The sequence below is a fragment of the Myzus persicae genome, unplaced genomic scaffold, assembly GCF_001856785.1.
Source record: "Myzus persicae strain clone G006 unplaced genomic scaffold, MPER_G0061.0, whole genome shotgun sequence".
In the NCBI taxonomy this organism is placed as follows: domain Eukaryota; kingdom Metazoa; phylum Arthropoda; class Insecta; order Hemiptera; family Aphididae; genus Myzus; species Myzus persicae.
Window position 1 is genome coordinate 58,033 of NW_019104142.1, and position 20,816 is coordinate 78,848.

A 20,816-nucleotide genomic window follows, 5' to 3' on the forward strand; every position below is an offset into this window, starting at 1 on the left:
ATATTTTGCTGAAATATATAATTCTTACTAAACTTTTCGTTCAGTAAAATATTTATAAATTATTACTGTCTGCAGGACTGCAGCATGAAGACGTGAATTCAGGAGTTCGTGGTCTTTACTGAGTAGAATACAAAAAAAAAATATATATATATAATAATTATGATGGTTCTAGAGACAGAAAAAAAAACGCCCAACTACTAGATTTTGTAAAAATATTTAATCGAAGCAGCCGTTTTATCAATAATATACATTTATGTACCTATATTCCAAATTTGTGAGAAAACGTTTATATTAACAATTTATCTACAAATAGAACAGAGCATGAAATATTATTATAGCACTGCTTGGTAGGCGGATCCTGGTATACAGATATATGGCCTACAGCGTATGATGATGACACCAATGACACATCGATCGACGATATACATAATACAATACAAGCTGTATATAGGTATTATGATATGTATATGGTGTACATAAAATTGGATGTATGTAGGTATGTATGTATGTATATAAATAATAAATGCGTCGCACGCGTTCCGTTCTAGTAGTTCAAGAAGAATGTCCGTACGATATAATTTATAATCTATTATAATATATTAGGTAGGTGTATATTATTTTTTGGTGCACCGCAAATTACTATTTTGGTCCAAAAAACTCTATAATATAATACCTATATTATATACATACAGGTACTTATAATATATTATGTATAGCCGTATATGCACACTATATTACGACCAGAGCTTCTAGTGTGCGATTTTCATTTTTCAATATGTTATTGTTTATTCTCTATACTGATAATTTTCAAACTAACGACCGTTATTGTTTTTCATCACATAAGACGCGCGTGTAATAGATACATAATATTAACCAGCACCACAGCCAACAGCGGATATAATAGTGTCACGAAGCTTAGTCAAAATAGCAGGTATACACACAGTGTAACAGATATAGGCACACCGGAGAAATGAAATATGTTTTGTTAAAATCAATATTGTAACATTTATTTAATTTACATTTAGCTATGGTATCAAATTTTTAATTTTTAATTTGTCATATCTTTCTGATACATCGTGTATACAAGAACCAGAATGCGCCCACTACAATTTTCAACATCATAAACTTGCAATTTTTCGTAAAGTTTAGTGGCTTATAATAATATACAGATATTCTATTCCTGAACGTTCACTTTAAGTTTACATACTATCGATAGATAAGAGAATAATGTTACAGTTTTCAACACCTGAATAGATATTGATTATAAATTAAAATAGCGTAGTCAATGTATGCCAAAATATATTGTTGAAAATAATTTTCTCCGAATAAAACGTGATTCAGCCGTTTTCATTCAGTGCTAACCTCTTGGCGGCTGACAGAGGCTGCGACTGCTCTAGGCAAGTGACAAAAATTGACTTAAGTTCGGGGGGTTCACTTGCAAAAAGAGACGAAATACGCGGGAGATTGTAGACTTGTGGTTAGTCTTATAATACTTTGTATCACAATTAATACTGTTACTAATATATTTGCTACTCTATAGGGTTGGTAAATTTTAATTTAATTAAACCAGGACAAACATTTTTTTGTGTAATTTTTATGGGAAAAATCTTACCACTCCTATGCGGTAAACTATCAGTTTCATTAAATATTTTTTTGTAACTATAGAATACACCTACCGCACACAATATAGTCAGCACTCTACTTAATCTGCTGTGTTAATACATACGTTTGTGAGGCAAAAACTAACTCAATGTTAGAAATCGGAATGAGTAATCGAAGAAATGATCAATATTACCGGGAAGTGACCACAAAAATTGTCGCGGGGGAACAGGAAAACGACGAATATATTCATCAATAATAATTGTCATCACCAAACCAGGAAAATAATTTTAAAATATATTTCGTCAATCAATCAAATAATTATCTTGATTATTTTATCATTTATCAAAATAATGTATTATTGTTTTTTACTTTAAGTGTTTTGTTAGCAACAGTACAATAGTTAACTTAAATTATTGAATAATTATTAACTGGTGATGCCGAAATACTTCATCAGGACGCAATATATTTAAAACCAGGACGTATGTCAACCCTATTTAATAGTGTTTACTATTTGCCTATACAATGTTTAGTTGCAGTCGATTATTCGATTCGAATAGGATCTGTTTATCGTTAAATCGATGAGTGAATTAGTGAGGACATTGAATAATACGATGAACTAATATATATCGCTCAATAACGTGTAGCTAAAAAATGACATCTTAAGTTTCTGCTAAGCGATTGCCTATAATTTTGATGACTAATAAAAATATTTTATGTGTCTGGACTAAGAACTTCACCACAGCTCAGTGCGTAGAAAAGTGCCAAGTAAAATTAAAAACCTAACCATAAAATATGTTAATATCAAGACGTACTGAAATTCCACTTCCAATATGATAAAAAATTGACGGTAACAATAATATACAAAATCAGTCATTAAAACCAATCATAAAATTAATAAAAAATGTAATTAATATTTTGAGTTATCCAGCTGAAAGTTTAAATGCCATTGACATTCTATGTCAGAAAAGGGGAATAATTTATTCTTATACATTCTAAACTAATTAATTGTTATAAATGTTGAATGACATATTTGTTAACTACTTTTTTATATTCTTCAATCTGCACGTTTTTACACGCATTATCTGCGGTGAAGTGTATTTGTCGAGGTATAATATTACAATAATAGCAAAAATGACACTCGGCATGAACAAAATAAGTGGGTCAAAAGTCTTCAGCGGCTGTCCAAGACGTTTTGCACAACATTTCATCCTTCCACACCTTTAGTTTTTCAAATGTATGCTAATATACAATACACATATATATAAAGCTATTATATAGAATACAGAGCGTTTTTTTTTCTTTCAATTTATATCGTAACGTGCGGTAGCCATTACATTATTGCTTAATTTTTTTCTCTCTCTTCGAAACGTTTAGTTTTTAATTAAAATTTTTTAAAGGGAACGGGACGCAGACGGAAATAATAAAAAAAAACAAAAAAAAACAACTGCTGCCTACGTCTAAAAGGCGTACTCGGGCTCGTCCGCCGCTTTCTATGTGACCGGCCAATCGGACACGTACGAAATCGGATACGGCCGATGACAATCGGAAATCTTCATTTCCCGCGCACAACGTCTGCTGCAACATTCTATTGCACGCGCGGCGGCGGCGGCGAACAAAACGCGTAAAAACACGTCTCCGGACCAGGCGCAGTGCGCGTATCGTACCTCGTCCTGCGCGGTCGTGTGTTCGTGTTACGGTGATATTCGTCAGTATTTGTTGTTACAGTGTCACCGGTGGTGGTCCGGTGAAAAACGGAGCTTCTTTGTAATTTTTTTTTTTTCTCGCCTATATTAACTTAACTCGACCTATTTAATATGTAACGATCACCAGTGTGTGTGTGTGTGTGGGTGCGTGACATATGATAATAGTATAATCAATTTTACAATAACATAATTACATCAAAACATTGTAATGGACGAGGATACGGCTTTGGTTTTGGGCGTGCAACTATTGGCCCTGTGTTGCATAGCGTGCTCTCTGGTGGGTACCTATTTGGTTTTAATTTATATATTATTGTACACAAATACATACTCAGAAGTGTAGCCAGGGCCCATGGGGGTTTTGTATGTTAAACTCCTCCCCCCCCCCCCTATCGAAATGTTTTTCCTTTATAAAAGTATTATTTATATACGAAAACTATAAAAAACTTAGTTTAATTTAAACTTAATCCTCCCCCTCCCCCCATTTCACAATCCTGGCTACTGTACACTCACACTCATGCAAACATACAATATAATTATAATATTTCACTTTTTGTTGAAGTTCTAACACATAGTATAGAAAATACTGCTCTGTCGGGGTTGTACTTGTTAAACTATAGAGTATATATGCCTCTTTATAATTGAAGTACCTATCTAAACTCATAGTTTGGCCTATACAGTATCCATAGGTGGCCCACCTATTTCAGATATCGTTTTATCTCAGAATGATATTATAATCTACAGTTAAACCACCCTTTGATTATAAGTCTAAAATGTGTTGGTTTTATTCTATTCCGCTTACAAGAATCTGGACTATTTTCTAAGTAAATTTTGAAATTAAATCATTTTAAATATTTTCCATTACATGCTTCAAATGTGGTTTCTAAAAAGTTCATAAAAGGGTGCTTAGCCCCCCCCCCCCCATACATACAGTTGTCACAAGGTCCTCTATCGCTGTCATCCAGTGTGACATTGCCAGGATTTTGCATTTGGAAGTTGTTGATAATTAGTTATATATTTAGGGGAATTAGAATCTCTCAAATACCTACGTTTGGAATGCCGTTGCCGTTAGTATACGTGTAATGTTTAAGACTTATGCAGCAACCATATAACAAATATCAATTTCAATACAAGATTACGTTTTACTTAATATACGGCCATAGAGCACTGGAAGCATTTTTATATTTTCATGAAATTTCGGAAGGACTGCAGCCACCTCAACACCCTTGTCTACTCATCTACTCTCACCTTACATTCCAAAAGTCCCTAATTGATCGCTGTTAACTGTGTACTTGAGAGCGGAATAGCGGACAAAATACATGATGTTTTTATCGTCACAACTTATCGTAATATTTAACATAGTTCATTTTTCATCCAGTTTCTATGCGAGCAAACTTGACTAATTCAAAATGCTTCATGATAATAATAGTTGCAGGATGATATTGCGCAAATTAAAACGATATTGAAAATAAGCTACCTATAGTAGTTACTAGTTTTGTACGGGTTACAACTATAACTATTGCAACACAGTAACACACATTAATTATGTATTCAGTATTGGTTTAAATTTTGTACGGATGGAAGTACGGAATAAACTGATTGGTTTTGTTGTCAAAGGAAATAAAATATTTGACGACGCTCGCGGACTAAACCATGGGAAATGAATTTCAGGAAGATTTCTCATGCATATTATCAGTTATTTTCAGGAAACAACTAAAAAAATAAAAACTACTATAAATAATAACGACCCTCATATTATGTAGATATATAATAACAAACACAATTGTATTTTAAAGTTATAGATTAATAACGTTGTTCGATAATTCAGCTAGTACTTGCATCTTAAAAGTAAAAGTCGTGATCGTGATTATACAATTTTTTATACCTAATTAAAATGTTACTACCAACACCACTACATAATGATAAAGGTATACATTCAAAGTATATAAAGAAGCATGGATAAATATGTGATCAAAAAAATATTTCAAACATACTGACAGTGAAATGTACAGGTATATAATATACATTTATATGTGTAGACGTGTAGTATAATAGTTACCGTAGTGGCGTAGTTACATTACCTAGTAACAACAATTTTGTCCATATTATTCGTGTACGAACCTAAGTACATAACTACGTGTCCACGTAAACTATTGACTAGCTAAAATGTGCACACTACACACGTAGGATGTAAGTGTATAGACAAATTCAATTTGTACCCGTGAAGTGTATATATTTCCAATTATGTAATTTTATATCGTCATTCACCAATACCCAACATGTACTAAATTCAAAAAATACTAAGTAGTATATTATACTTTTAAGAGTATATCGTCGTAAATTTAAACTAGTGGCTTTGTGAAATTGAACAAAAAAACCTTTTTATAATGCCTTAAAACTTTGAAATTTGTTCATTGGTTAATCAGTGCATTGCATTGGTGCATAAATATTATAACACATGTGAAAAATTTAAATCTAATTTTTTCCCAAAAAAATCTAGAAATGTATCAAAACCATTAATTTTAAATTATGTTTTTTTACTAATAATAAAACGCATGCTCCGAGACTTTCGTGTGACGTTTATTACGATATCGTAACATATTATTATATTAATTAATATAATGCATCCAACCTAATCTTAGTAACTGGGTTAAGAAATTATTTGAATTATTATTAATTATTACAACTATAATATTATGTCTATATATTTTCAACTTCATACAGTTCTTCTATTGTTGGCCTCATTGATTAAATATGATGTATAATCACTCAAATTACTGCGACATAAAGTAATTGGATTTAATCACTTTGTTTTTATAGGCCTTCAAAAAATGTTTAAACAAATGCGTAAAACTGTAATTAATATTTCATAATATAATCATTCCATACCATTTAAACTTTTAATCACGGATTTGAGAAATCTCTTAAATGTTTTATCTATATTAATTTTCATCTGAATATACATAATTGTATGTATAATTAATAATTGTACATATTTTTTGTTATTATTAAAAATTGTTTAATAACACTTTCAACCAATCTATAATTGTACATTATATATAACAAACAACAATTATTAGATTGGGTAATGTAATATAACATAATTTTGTACCACAATAAAATAGTAGATAATTAGGATATATGACTCTATGCGAGAAGGACGTATTATAATATATTTTTCCGCTTCGTTTTACTTAAAGAAAACCGAATAATAACGTCTGTGATATACCTAACTATAGTTATATTAGGTATAAAATATTATATAATATACAGAATATCGAGAATGATTCACCAAGAATGCTTACCCTCATTTGTCATGTTTTCCCTTACTATATACTTAAGGAGTGTCCTGCGGCGTTCCAAACTCATGTTTTTCTAATGAGAATTCCCTACCACCTGTTTACTTCTTTGAAAAAATTACTCCAATCGTTATAAACATTATCATGGCGTGCGTGTAATGTATAAAATGTAAAAATCGGCACCGACATAATATATTTGATAATATAATCATGAAATAATCAGACTCGATACTTTAATTATTTGTTACAACTTCTGCAGTAGTGCAGTTGTAGGTATGGTGTATAAGTGCTCGAGAAACAGTACAGATGTAATGTATGTTGAGGACCGCTATTTACGTATGTAATATAATTACAGGTAACAGTACGTTTAAATACTATTACCTAGTACCAATTCCTATGTACCTATATTATAAATTATAATACCTATTATAATACGTGTAGTTATATACATAATTATATTATGATAATATTATGTGTGTGTCTTGATCATTTCATTCAAGTCGTGACGCGACCACTCGGAGTGGAACTTGGGAGTTGGGATATCGACAATATATTATATTATATTTATACGAAAACACGCTACCAGCTAATAACAAAACGGGTTATAGACGCTTACGATTTATTTTTATTTTTTCAATATTATTATCATACAGGAACGTATTATAAACGACTTATGAAGTATAATATAATCAACGTATTCAGTGATAAAAAGTCGAGGCGTGGCTAGTGTATTATTATAATATTGGCAGGGTAGGTAGGTACCTAACCTATCTATATAACATGACGTATTATATAATATACCTGTACGAGAACGTATTTCAAACGCTTTCTATAAGATTCGCTCACCAATTATTATTTAGCTATTAAGTACGTACCAACACTGTAGAGGGACTTTTTGGAATACTATATTGTGATGTTACTTTCAGCCGATGTCATATTATCGTGTTAATACCGCGAATCGTATTTGAAATATTCAAATACAAATAATTACACGCGATTCGGATCGGTGTAAAGAAATATGCAACTGGAAGCTTGTTATTACTATACTATATAGGTTTGTTTTATGGGTTAACGGTTGAACTAGCTGAAACCTTTTCTTTATTCGTTTGAACGATTTCAACTGTACAACCTGATGATATATAGTTATATACTGAGTGTAACAAAAAGACCTGAAAAATAAAAATTGATACGTATGACAAAAATTATGGTTACTATAATATGTATAATAAATAATAAATTTAAGAAATATACATAAGTACTTATGTCAGTTAATACCCAAAAAGAAAGGTTATTTTGAATTTTTCCATAAAAAATGTATTAAAATAAAAAGCATTTTATTTACAATAGGTATTAAAAATACAAATAAATGTTATACTGTAATATTATTATAGCTCAAGCGTCTATAAATTATACAGGTATACATAAAAAATATTTCAATACTGATTATAACCAAAGTTATTACTTATATTTAATTTGTTAGGTCTTTATGTATTACACCTTGAAGGTATTGGTATATACATTATATAAAATATAATATACTGTACATTATATTCTATAAGTTTACTGTGTCTTAAATGATTTTTAGTCAATTTTCCTAGTTTCGTACACTTCAATACGAACGTAATTTTAATATTTTATTTTATTAATAACCAAATTGTATTAAATAATGCAACACTTTCTAATAAATAGCATATTTTAATCGCAAAAAATAGAAAATGTTATAAAATGACAGCTTAATAGTTTATTTTTTTTTCCACCAGTGTGTGACTAAATAGAAACAAATTATATTTAATCGGATGACACGATTTCGATGATGTAGTGAGTATAAATCTTCTATGACAATGAATTAAAAAACCTCGGACTCTTGGAAAAACATTATTTTTTATCCATAATAGAAATAAAAAACCGTAATATCTAATGAATATATTATAATGATGACGAGGATTCCATAAACACGTTATCTAGTATATATATATAATATTTTGATGTTTGATTTCACTATAGTTGACTTTCCAATGACTAAAAGACAACATGGAATGCTAATTGATAGTCAATGTTATAGCTATTGTCACATGAATATAATTATCGTGGCACCAAAACTATTATTAGTTTGTGAGGTAGGTATTATAGATGCCATTGACTATATATTATGGAATTGGCATAAGCATTAAATTGATAATGACCAGGCAAAACAAATTAGATTTTTACTTCTTCGTATATAATATAATAGATGTTTAAAAATTGTTTGAATACTATATATATTTATTTAAAAGTAATTTAGAAAAATATATATAATATACACATATATAACTAAATTTCATGACGACATTTTAAAATGAATCCTGAATTATTAAAACAAGATTTTTTTAAATATGTTATGGAGTTATACACTTATTTATAACTACTAGTTATATTACCAAACTATAAGTGTATACCTATAACTTCAATGATTTTCATTTTTGATTAACAAATATTGAAATATATTCATTGGAATTTTATTTTCTTACTTATTTAAATTTTATTTCAAATGATTTATGTAAAAATGTTGTTTTTATTTAGCAAATCAATGGTTTTCATAAATATTTTACCACATTGTTACTTGTATGTTTATGAATGTCAAACAGAATCTTAATACTATGCAATATTATTGGTTAAATTAAGGTTAAACGTATACAGCTATATAAAAAAAATATACAATTACTGCAATATTCTTTATTTCTTTATAAACTATAATATGTAATATTGTAATAACCTTCTATAGCTACTTAACTTAACTAAACATTATTTTAAATTCTACAATTAATTTGAAATACCCATGATATTTAATTTAAGATTTAATTAACTAAACATTTAAAAAAATTGATTTGTAAATTGTGTGTTTATTTAAAAAAATGTTTTGTTAGATAACACAGGCAACAAATTAAATATTTATCACAAGCATATAATTATTTAATGTTTAGTAAATAATTGATTACTGTAAGCAATTGGTCCTTGCAACATCTTGTAGTCTTGGGTAGATATCTACATGATGGAATATTATGAATTGTTTCTTTTTCATGCAATGTCTTTTAAATTGAAACGCAAGCTTATCCACACTCTAAAGGTTAAACAACATATTATCATTAATTGAATTATTTATTCTAGAAAATTATTTAAAAAGTGGTTTGAATAAAAACAAAAAATTAGTTTACTTACTTTAAGCTGGAAAGTGGAAATTCTTACACCGGATGGTTTCTCGATTCTGTGAATTATTCCGCGTTTCCCATATACACATAATTATTACATTCACTTATTGTTCGATTTATTAATAAACGTAAAGTACAATAAGAACGTTTTATACGAGTTATGTCAGCAAAATAAAATAATACCTGATACGTTTTAGATATAGGTAATTAATATTTACAGACATTTGATCTTGTGTTGTTTAGAAGTCAATCGTATCCTCTATCATTATTTATAGTTTTATAACTTTGAATACATTTCAGTGTGATAATTTAATACATAATATAAATATACACCTAATATAGTTTATTATACTATTGTCTGCTGGAAATTAAATCATAAGATATATAGTCAGACGGGTATTATATAGTCATCGATAAAAATGTTTTACAATACATTTTTCACATAAAACCGTTTAGTGGAATATCCAAAACAGTTGAATGTGCAGCTATAGTAGGTACCTATTGTGCCTGCTACACGGGTTAATAATAATAATTTAATAATGTATACCAATTACCAAAACAGTTGTATATTAGGTACAATATATAACGCATAGCAGCATAGGTACTTATGAACAAAAGCATAGAGTATAACGGAACGTTTTATTTTCTTTTTGAGAACAACGGCTTGTCTTTTTTTCTTTAATACAATATTCTAGGTTAGGAAACAATAATAATTGGCTAATTAATTATATTTCTATAGGAAGGTATTCGATGCACAAAAACGTGTATATTCACAATTCACGACTAAATTAACTAGGTACCTATACAATATAATCATGGTTAGGTGCAATCATTTTTTTTCACAGTTTAATTTGACTCAAATATATTTACTCACAATATAAGGCTAACTATCATTATACGCGTTTAAAAACGTACAATCGTATAAACGTATTATAGGCGTCTAGGTGGAAATTTATAATTAATAATACTACTTTATTTTTGTTTATTTTTACGCTTTCCTACGTTTACTTTAAACACTTAATTTTTTTGTTATTAAAAATAATATAATATAACATAATATTTAATAATCTGTGTAAAACTGTACATGATAATACGCAAATAAGGAAATTGGCAGGTATTCACAATATTATAAACCCAGGCGTACGTAAACAATTAATATACGTACCTACTTATAATATAATACCTAATTTATTTATTTAAATTAAAATATATCTAGTGGTCAAAAGGTACTATTTTGATATATTAAATTAACAAGATATCAATTTATTTTCATAATATTTAATAGGGTGTTACACAATGTGTTAAACGTCAATTTACCAATTTTCACATTTTAATGTATATAGATAGCTATAAGAAAAACATAACATTTTATGTCATACAGTATAATAATATGTGGATAGCATGTGGCAATGCACACAAATACACAATTTAAATATATAATATATATTGTATATATAGGTACTAAAATAATAAAATAACTTACAAGTGAACTATAATTAGTACGTCATTATAATATCTGTATGTATGACGTAATATGAAATAATTTTTTTTTATACCTAGTTAATATAGTTTGGTAATAATAAAATTTAAAATATCAAACGATATTGTTTTTGAAGTAATGAATATTGGAACAAAATAACATATCGTCGCTCTTCTGCTATCAGTATAAAATATTATGATTTCATTTTTATGAACTAGCAATGGAACCATTTATTGAATTCTACACTATGATAAATATTCTAGATTTAAGCAAAACAAACCCAAGTGATTTGAATAAGATCTCGTTATCTCATATCACATAGAAAATATCAAGTGTTGGCACTAAACTATCTATAGTCTTATGAGACGCATAATGAAAACTTTAGTAATTTAATTTTATACAGTCCTTGGGTGATTATTTGGTACCTATATTGAAGTAAATTTCGTAACGATAAGCCAGACTTGCGAAGAAATCAGTGGCCGAATAATTTATAGTAGGTACCCATCCACCACCTAGATGCAGGTAACACAATATTATTATAACATATAACGACCGTCGTTGTTAGTGCGCGACGCACATTCACACGTACATAAGACAATTGAAAATAATATTGTAGTGAGTAATAACCTACCTCAAGCTACTGTACATGATAATTTGTGTATATTAACTAACCACCGTATCTCTCCGCCCACGCTTTACTTATTACGGCTCATTGAACGTTGATTAATTAAAGTCAACAAATAAATATGTATATTCCTATAAAGTATATCATATATATATATATATTAATCGTACCCGTATACCGTTAGTCCACAAATATTATATAACATGTATATTGTATATTACAATATTATAAGTGAAACACTGGAACCTCGACGGTGATTTTTCAAAATGTATATGAGAGATTTAAAATATGAAATAAAAACGATAGTGATGGGTCTATTAGAATGCAATATTTTCTAGTTGTATAAATATAATTGTATGAAATTCATTAATTTGCAACGATTCACCCCGACTGAAAAATAGTTTCTCGTTTTTAACAACTACAGCAAACTTCGATTTAAAACGATATTATACTTGCATACGTGAGTCATGTGAGTTACGGATTTCACTAGTAAGTAAATTTGAATAAGACGTATAATAATATATTATGCACCTATGTAAATATGCTGTGGAGTTTGGACGTTGAAATTCAGTGTGGACAGAATTTGTTTCATAAAAATATATTGTATTGTACATTCATAAAATCATTTTTTCAAATCAGAATTTGATAAAACGAGTTTTTTATTTGCATGCGTAATATCCAGTACACCTGTTGTTTAGACGTCCCGCGTGGCCGCGTGTAATTGGGTGAAAGTATATAGAGTCGAAGTTGTTTACGACTGCGGTTTACTGCATATTGTACCTATGTTTATATATACACATCAATATACCTTCACAAGTCGAGTAACTACGGAATTTGTGTATTCGGATAAGTTCTCGCCTTCATGACCTGAACCAGACCAATTGTATGCACAAAAAGATACTCGGTTGAAGTATACAATTTCTTTCGCGTATAATATTTAGCGGAAGAACTTTAACGCCTCCCGTACTCGTTATGGTCATATTTAATTATACGCACAGGTAAAACGCCGTGGATATACTAATTGCAGGAGGTTATTGTTGTTGTCAGCTGATAAGTTCATAACCAATTCTCAATAAACATTTCTTTTGACTTTTTTTCCGGCATATTATTGGGTATTCCGGTAGAACTACTACTACTACTACTACTACTACTACTTCTACTGAATTTAGTAAGAACATTATCTGTGCTTAAACTTTTCGATATTTGATTTTTCCAGCAATAAATGGATATGTGAAATATCACAAGTTAAAAATGCTCATATATCGCTTGAAAATTAAAACATCGAATAAAAGCCGATGGGTTAATATTCGCTCTAATATCGAAGCAGACAGCACTCCATTATAACTATTACTGAAAATTTGCTAAGTCGTGCGCATGTACGACGGAGATAACGAAATGTGCATGGGTAGCGTTCTCTTAAACATTGTATGGAAATACTTTAGAAAAATATATAAAATAGGTGAGTAATATTTTAATCATCATTCATCAGTGTTATTTCGAGGGGAGGGTGAGTGTACTCTATAAGTTTTCAAAATTCAAATCAGCACACTCATAATTTATGATTAATGATTTCTTATTTTGTATAAACAAAAGTAAACTATTATGAATTGCTCAATGCCATAATCGTCCATAATTATTAAATAGTTAAATAGTATAATATGATTATCGAATGATGATATTTTAGGGTATGGTGGAGTGGATCATAGTAAATAATATTATATTTATTTCCACTTTAAAATTCCTTTATTATTAAATTTAGGTTTTCCTCTGCACTAGCTATTTTTGAAACTTTATGTCATCAGAATTATTATATTATAATTTATAACCAAACATGATAAAATACCTACATTTTTCTCAAAACAGAGTTAAAATATGTCTATAGTGTTATTATGGAAGGCGCGGCAAGATATTGTTTTACCGAAATCGTAATGATGGCTAACTTGGTATTTGGTGCTGCGGTGTACCACCTTTACCGCGGTAACCTCTAACCGCACACCGAAAATAGCGAGCAACGCTAATGTACTCTTGTAACTTGTATAAATATATCAATATTATGTCATTGACGTGTTCATCGTTGTTTCAGGTGCTATACTTGTTGCGGAAAATGAGCAGGAAAACCGTGGACGCTGTTCCGGCACTCCGATCAGTGCTGGTTACGTCGTGTGAGACGTCTGCCGGACTGCAGCTTTGCGACCGGCTAGCGGCCTCTGGTTTCCGTGTTTTCGCCGGCCACAAGCCGGATATCCGACCGGACTCGGCCGAGTCGTCCGATCGAGCGCAGCCGTCCGGCCCGTCATCTGGGGCTTGCGCCCTCCTCCGGTCGCGCGTCAAGCAGCGCGAATCGGCCGCGGCGGACGTGGAAAGGGCACCCGGAGGTATCGTGTTCGTGCCTTTGGACGTGACCCGCGAGGATTCACTGCACGAGGCAGTGGTCACCATAAAAAGGCATCTGCCTGCCGGTGAAGATGGTCAGTAAATCGCTATATTTGCAGATATACTCTCGAAGATCTAAATTTTAAACTTTGATCGAAAACGAATAGTAATAATATTTCGACTGTAGAGACACCGGGGTATCTACTTAATAATTATTAAGGTCCACTGAAGGTTGTGTGAATGCCTACTGGTAGTATAACATAAACTTGGTATTGACTACTTATACCCAGGTAGAATAAAAATGTATGACCTACCTACTAGTAGATATAAAATTCTATAGATTTCCTATACAGTATAAATCTAGTACATTAATGTGAAATATATCGGGTAACAAAGTTATTTTTTAAAAATAACATAAAGTAGAAGCTATAGGTAATACTCATAACAGTCATAACTATAAGTCATTAAACTCCAAGTAGGAATTAAATTGATATTAACGAAATAATGAATCTAAATCTGTTTTTAACATTTAAATCACAACATTCCATGCAACACATTATACAAATACAATTAGGTACTATTAACATTACCTACTCATAAGTCTTTATGTTATAAGTCAAAAAACGTTTTTGGGCAATTATCAAATAATTTTTTGTCGTTTTTAGAATGTGCTTTATTTATATTTGTTTAATTTAATTGTGTATATCATTATTGGTGATTCACATAAGATCAGAGATTCGTAGTTATGTCAGTTGTATGTTATCGTATATAGATAATGTCTACAAAATAACATTTTTTTGAATATTGGCTATTTTCCTATTCAAAAAGTATATATTTTTTAAGATTCAAACACACAACAATTGATTTTAGTATTGCTGTCCTAAATGTACGTATGGTTAATAAATCCAACGAACGCATGCCATCAATGATTAATGGGATTAAAAAGTTAGAAGTTGTAATATAGTATTACGAAATAATAATATTGTGTTGACATGAAGTTAGTTAATTAATAAACAGATATTATGGGATGGGTCAGTGACCATCACTACATGCCCATAAACTACACATTTTATAACTACACAGTATACTAGCATGCCGCTCATTATGCCATTAACATTTTATATAATAATAGTAACGTCTTGTACGAAGAATCAACGTAATTCTGAAGCAATAGGCGAACGTTATGAATTCCGTTTAAAACAGAATCTGTTACCTGGATATCTGATATCCAACCGGAAATGTTACACGAATGTGTTACCCTTGCCGTCCCACCTGAGCATAATATACCAATATACCCAGTGTTCGGAACGTTCACTAAAAAAATGAACTCGTTCACGTTCACGTTCAGTACTTAAAAAAGGAACTCGTTCGCGTTCACGTTCCTGTTTTTTTCAAACGAACGTGTTCACGTTCACGTTCATTCAAAAAATGAACGCATTTATTGGGCGTTCATTTAATTTTTTTTTCTCAGTTATTACTAATTAAATTTAAATTCGATATCATAGGAACTATAATGGAAAATATTATTATAATATGATTAATTAAAATATTTTAAAAATATATTTATTAAATGGTAAATAAATTAAACTTCTTAATAATCGATTAAGTTCATTAAAAATATAAACGGCGTTCACGTTCACGTTCTATTTTAAAAATACGAGTGACGTTCACGTATCGTTCACTATTTATGAACGTGAACGCGTGAACGTGCGTTCATGAACGACGTTCTTTCCAAACACTGAATATACCTACTATACATTCATACTTAGTAGGTACGTTAAGGCGGAACAATTGCGTATAAAGTTATACTGTAGATTGCTGAATGCGCGTTGCACATATTATTACGTACTTCCACGTCTTTTAGCTTCTAATATTAGAACGTACAGGTTTGTCGGTTTTATCCACTTTTTCGTATTCCTTAACTTCGCAGAAAACGCACATGAACATTTAATAGATTTAGACAACATAACTTCGTGCCCTAATATGTTTGTTGTTCGTTTACGAGAAGGTAATTTTAGTTCTAAACAAATAATAAAAGTAAATCAAAATTACTTATTACGATAACTAAAAGTACCAAGTACTCAGTTATTTGTCGTAGAGTAACTACACGATGATTATTTTGTTTAAGTAGGTACGTATAATCTGCAAATCATAAAAACGTTACCAACGGAATGTCGAAAACTTTGCAGGTATTTACGAAAAATTGGTAGGTAATAATGTGTTTCTTATGAATATATATGTGAGCGCACAAAGGTATAAGTGTGCATTTTGACATGACTTGATGTGGACAAATGGTGTTGTGTAATATATAAAATTATACTCACAGAAGCGTTTAACTGAAATAATATGTCAAATTTGTACAATAGAGATTTTCGTGTTCTGCATTCACTTGGCTTTTGAATAATAATTGATAAACGGCCATGAAACGAAAATACCTCGAAAACTATATGCCTACACATAATACGACAACACAGTGTTTAGCTGAACCGATTTTTAATTTTTAACATGACACCTTCCTACAACAGTAGTACAACAGTGATGTATTTAATTCATAATAATATATACCGTTGTGCAGGTAAAGTCGCAATGAGTAGATATTATAAGTTAAGGCATATTATTTTACTCGGTTCAAGGTCTCGGGTGCGAACATTGGCACAGTATCGTATTAAAAGCCTATACATTATAATAATAATTTAACCTTCATTTTTGTACACAAAACAACCTACATTTAATTTATATAATATTATTAGTAAATTTATTTTCTTTATCAAACGGATTTCCGTTTAAAATTGCATCATAATACTATAGACGAGTACATAGGTACAATGGTACATACGGTAAAATACTGAACTTATTGAATTCGTCTGGAAAAAAATATATGTTATTAAAAATACGAATCACGAAGTCATGAAATCATAATATAGAGTAACTATCTGAATAAACAATATCATTTTTTTTATTATTTCCTATGGTTATTGTATTTTAGTTACGATTTTTAAATTCATTAAATTTAAATGAAACGACAAATTATTATAAAATAAAAGTGATTACGATGACGATACAATGAATTAAAACAATATTATTAACATTTTTGTAAAAAACAACCGGGTATTAAATTATTATATTAACCTATGTTTTTCAATTTTCGTAATAAGTATACCTTAGAGCATACACAATAACATTTGTATTAATATCCTGAAGATATAGGACATAATATCTAATGTGCCAAGGACATCTTCTGAATATATTATTTAATTAAGATGTATTTAACAACGAATATAACATAAAATACATGATTAACAGTATTAAAAAGTCTATATTAATCATGCACATCTCAAAAATGTGGTAGAAATATTGAATGATCCGATTTAGGTTTCATATGGATGTAAAATAATGGCACACTCACTGAATGTATCTAGGTTTTATAATTTACTAAAAATAGTTTAAAAAATCTTCTAAGATCCAATCAATATATTGTCATAATTATTTAAAAACCATTTATAAATTATTTTAATTTTAATTAGGTATATATAGGTAAGTAATACCAAATAAAATGTAAATGTTTATGTAATTATTCATATTATATTTAAAATGTATGATTTAAAATTAAATTACCAATGACTATAGTTAAATGTTACTACTCGTAATACGATTATATAGTTAATAATAGTTATGAAATGGAAAAGAAAGTATAGGCACTAAGAGTTCTTACTATACTGCAGACTGCTTAGATTTAAATGATAGATACTCATTAAAGTCATTATTCATTACTCATTAGTATAATATGTTATTATTGTATGTGCCTAAACAAACTATATACTTCAAACCCATTTAAACCCGTAGATATTTACCAAAAAATATTTAATTGCTTGAAAGTGCATTTTGTATTTTAATTATACATAGCGAAATAATTACTGTATTAGTGTATATTATGTTGTACATAATCATTATAATTCTGATTTTTATATTATGGTATATTCATTATTACAATATGATATTATATATCATTTACCAATTAGTTAAATTATATTTTTAATTTAAGCAGTTTGGAATTTTTATACTTGGTAATATTACTCATACTAGTATCTCAATTTATTGATCTCATATAAAGTGCTTATAATAAATGTTAATTTATAGTTGAGAATTTCGTAGGGTTCATTTTGTTTTATATTTTTAGTTTTACATTATATTATATAACTTTATTTGTGTATAAGTATATTAATTAAAATAACGTTTTAAGTTATGACTGTATAATATGATACGTACTTAATTCATAATTATTTTATGAAACCGATCTCAAATAAAAGTAAAATATAACTCTTTTTTTACGCATCTAAAATTAATATAAATCATAATTAAACGCGATGTTTCACAGTGGGTACCGGTCGGCTGTATCTAATTTGATAAATAAAAAACTCAAACTAAACCACAGATTTCCTAGATGGGTATAGACGATTATAGTATACCAACCATAACCTACATATTTGGCTAAAACAAACCCGACCATGTTATTCGTATCCGCAAAGTGAGAGTAGAGACTATCTTAATAATTTTTGTCGTCAATAGAAAAATAGAGTCGAACGCATCTTAAATTTTAAACACGTCGTTCTTGCCTTCTATCAGATACGCACTGTCCTTGTAAATAGGTACGTTAAGTGTTTTTATTTTTTATCGGTGAAATCAAACGCATAGAATATCAATATAATCGTATTTTAAACACTATTAAAATTTTAATTTTGATATCGAAAATTCTCGAAATAGTTCAATGGTTACATACATACTACTTTAACATATAGCTAGTTACTAACACTGGATCACACAAAATAAGCACTTTAATAAATTACAATTATTACTGTGCACCGTAATATTCACATATATAAATAAGCAGTAGATATGTATAATATGTATAAATTAGTATTCTTATACGTATTGAATGGTATGCATCATTATAATAATATTTTTTTAAACTATTTGATGGAAAACAATCGTTTTTCGAAAGAGATATTTTTGCATTAAAATCGTACTGTTTTTTGTTCATATTAAAAGTCATCATATAACTGCGTAATATAACTATAGATATAAATCGAAGAGCACAATATTATTTTAAATGTAGGTACCCATATAAAAAGGTACATCGAATGATTTGTCACGAGTAAAAAATAATATGTAAATAACATGAAGTAGCTATATATTTAATAATAACCGCCGCGTCGTAAACATTTGGGTGTCATTGTTTTAATATTTCTCTGAATAAATATTTATCGAAAATAACAATGTCACGGTAAAACGTACGATAATTTAAAAACTAAATATAAATATTTGCCATAAAAGTCGAAGAATCAGAAAAATGTTAGCAGTTTAATATTAAAACATAATCTTTCACGGAGATCAACGACAGTTAAAAAATAATTTTACCATAAGAATCAACCGAGACTTTCTCGATTTTAATATTATATTATAGAGGTGAAAATTATTTTTACGCGCACATTCTCTACGTAGGCGGCGTAATCGAATGTCAGACGAACGTTGTTTAAGCAAGTATTAGTGGTAATAACCAAACACATAGGTATTCAACAAAACTCATCAATTTTAAATTTAAATTGCATATTAATGAGTTTGTGAAAAAATAATGCTGTAGGAATTTAGTGTTATAAGCGTAAAAAAATATATATGTAAAAAAATAAACAAATCGCATGCAACGTGTTGTAATATTTACTTTTAAGATGATGTCAGCTCACTATTGGTTTTCTCTCTCTGAACCATACGCAAAATATCAAATTTAGAAAAATTTAAAATAATTATTCCTATGTTATTACATTTAACTATTATCGAACATTACCTGTGTCCCAACGTTGGCTATTTTGTGATATTTTAATTCTTATATAAGTTATGAGCGTATGAATTATTACAAATTAAATATGCTTATAAATTGTATAAAAATTGAAATATTGTACAAAAGCCAACGTAAGGACTCGGGTAATGTTTTAGCTTAAAGTTTTATTATAGGTGAATTCACTCTGTTATTAAACGTTACAACATAGGGTTGGTTCTGCTAAACATACGTTTGGGTGTTGCTCGTGGTCGGTGGGCCAGAAAGAGAAAACAAATGGGGTACTGACATCATATTAACATAGCGATGATATTATTATTGTGTTTTTGGGCTTTGTACAACATTTTTTTTCCTGACCGATTTCCGTAACGATTCGTTTTGTGCCATAGAAACACAAATCAACAATAAAAACAAAAACAAACAAATTTAATTAAATTTCTAACAAAATTTAGCATGCTACGACTAGATAATTTTAACATAACTATGATTCCTCAATTTTAGCTGCAGAGGAAAAATATCTTTACGCACGCTATACTTATAATATTTTGTTTGTAATTCAAAAATAATATGTCTGTTCGTCGTTGTGTTGATAAAGATATAATATTTTTATTTGCAACCAGATATAATTTGTCAGGTTAAATTTGTATGACAAATAAGTATGCATAAATGTACAACAATTTATAGTTTAAATCATTTTTGACAATACAAATAGTTTATAGCCT

The 20,816-nt window shown here is 29.3% G+C and overlaps 1 protein-coding gene across 1 annotated transcript in view; it reads left to right on the top strand.

Annotated features, from left to right (window-relative positions):
• Positions 1–3,190: 3,190 nt before the first annotated feature.
• The window catches only part of LOC111039174 (D-beta-hydroxybutyrate dehydrogenase, mitochondrial-like), a 28,108-nt gene continuing 10,482 nt past the window's right edge, over positions 3,191–20,816 (top strand). The window contains exons 1-2 of the mRNA XM_022322520.1: positions 3,191–3,582; positions 13,975–14,359. Coding sequence (XP_022178212.1) covers positions 3,514–3,582; positions 13,975–14,359 — 454 coding nt within the window. The 5' untranslated portion in view covers positions 3,191–3,513. The remainder of the gene's footprint in view (positions 3,583–13,974; positions 14,360–20,816) is intronic.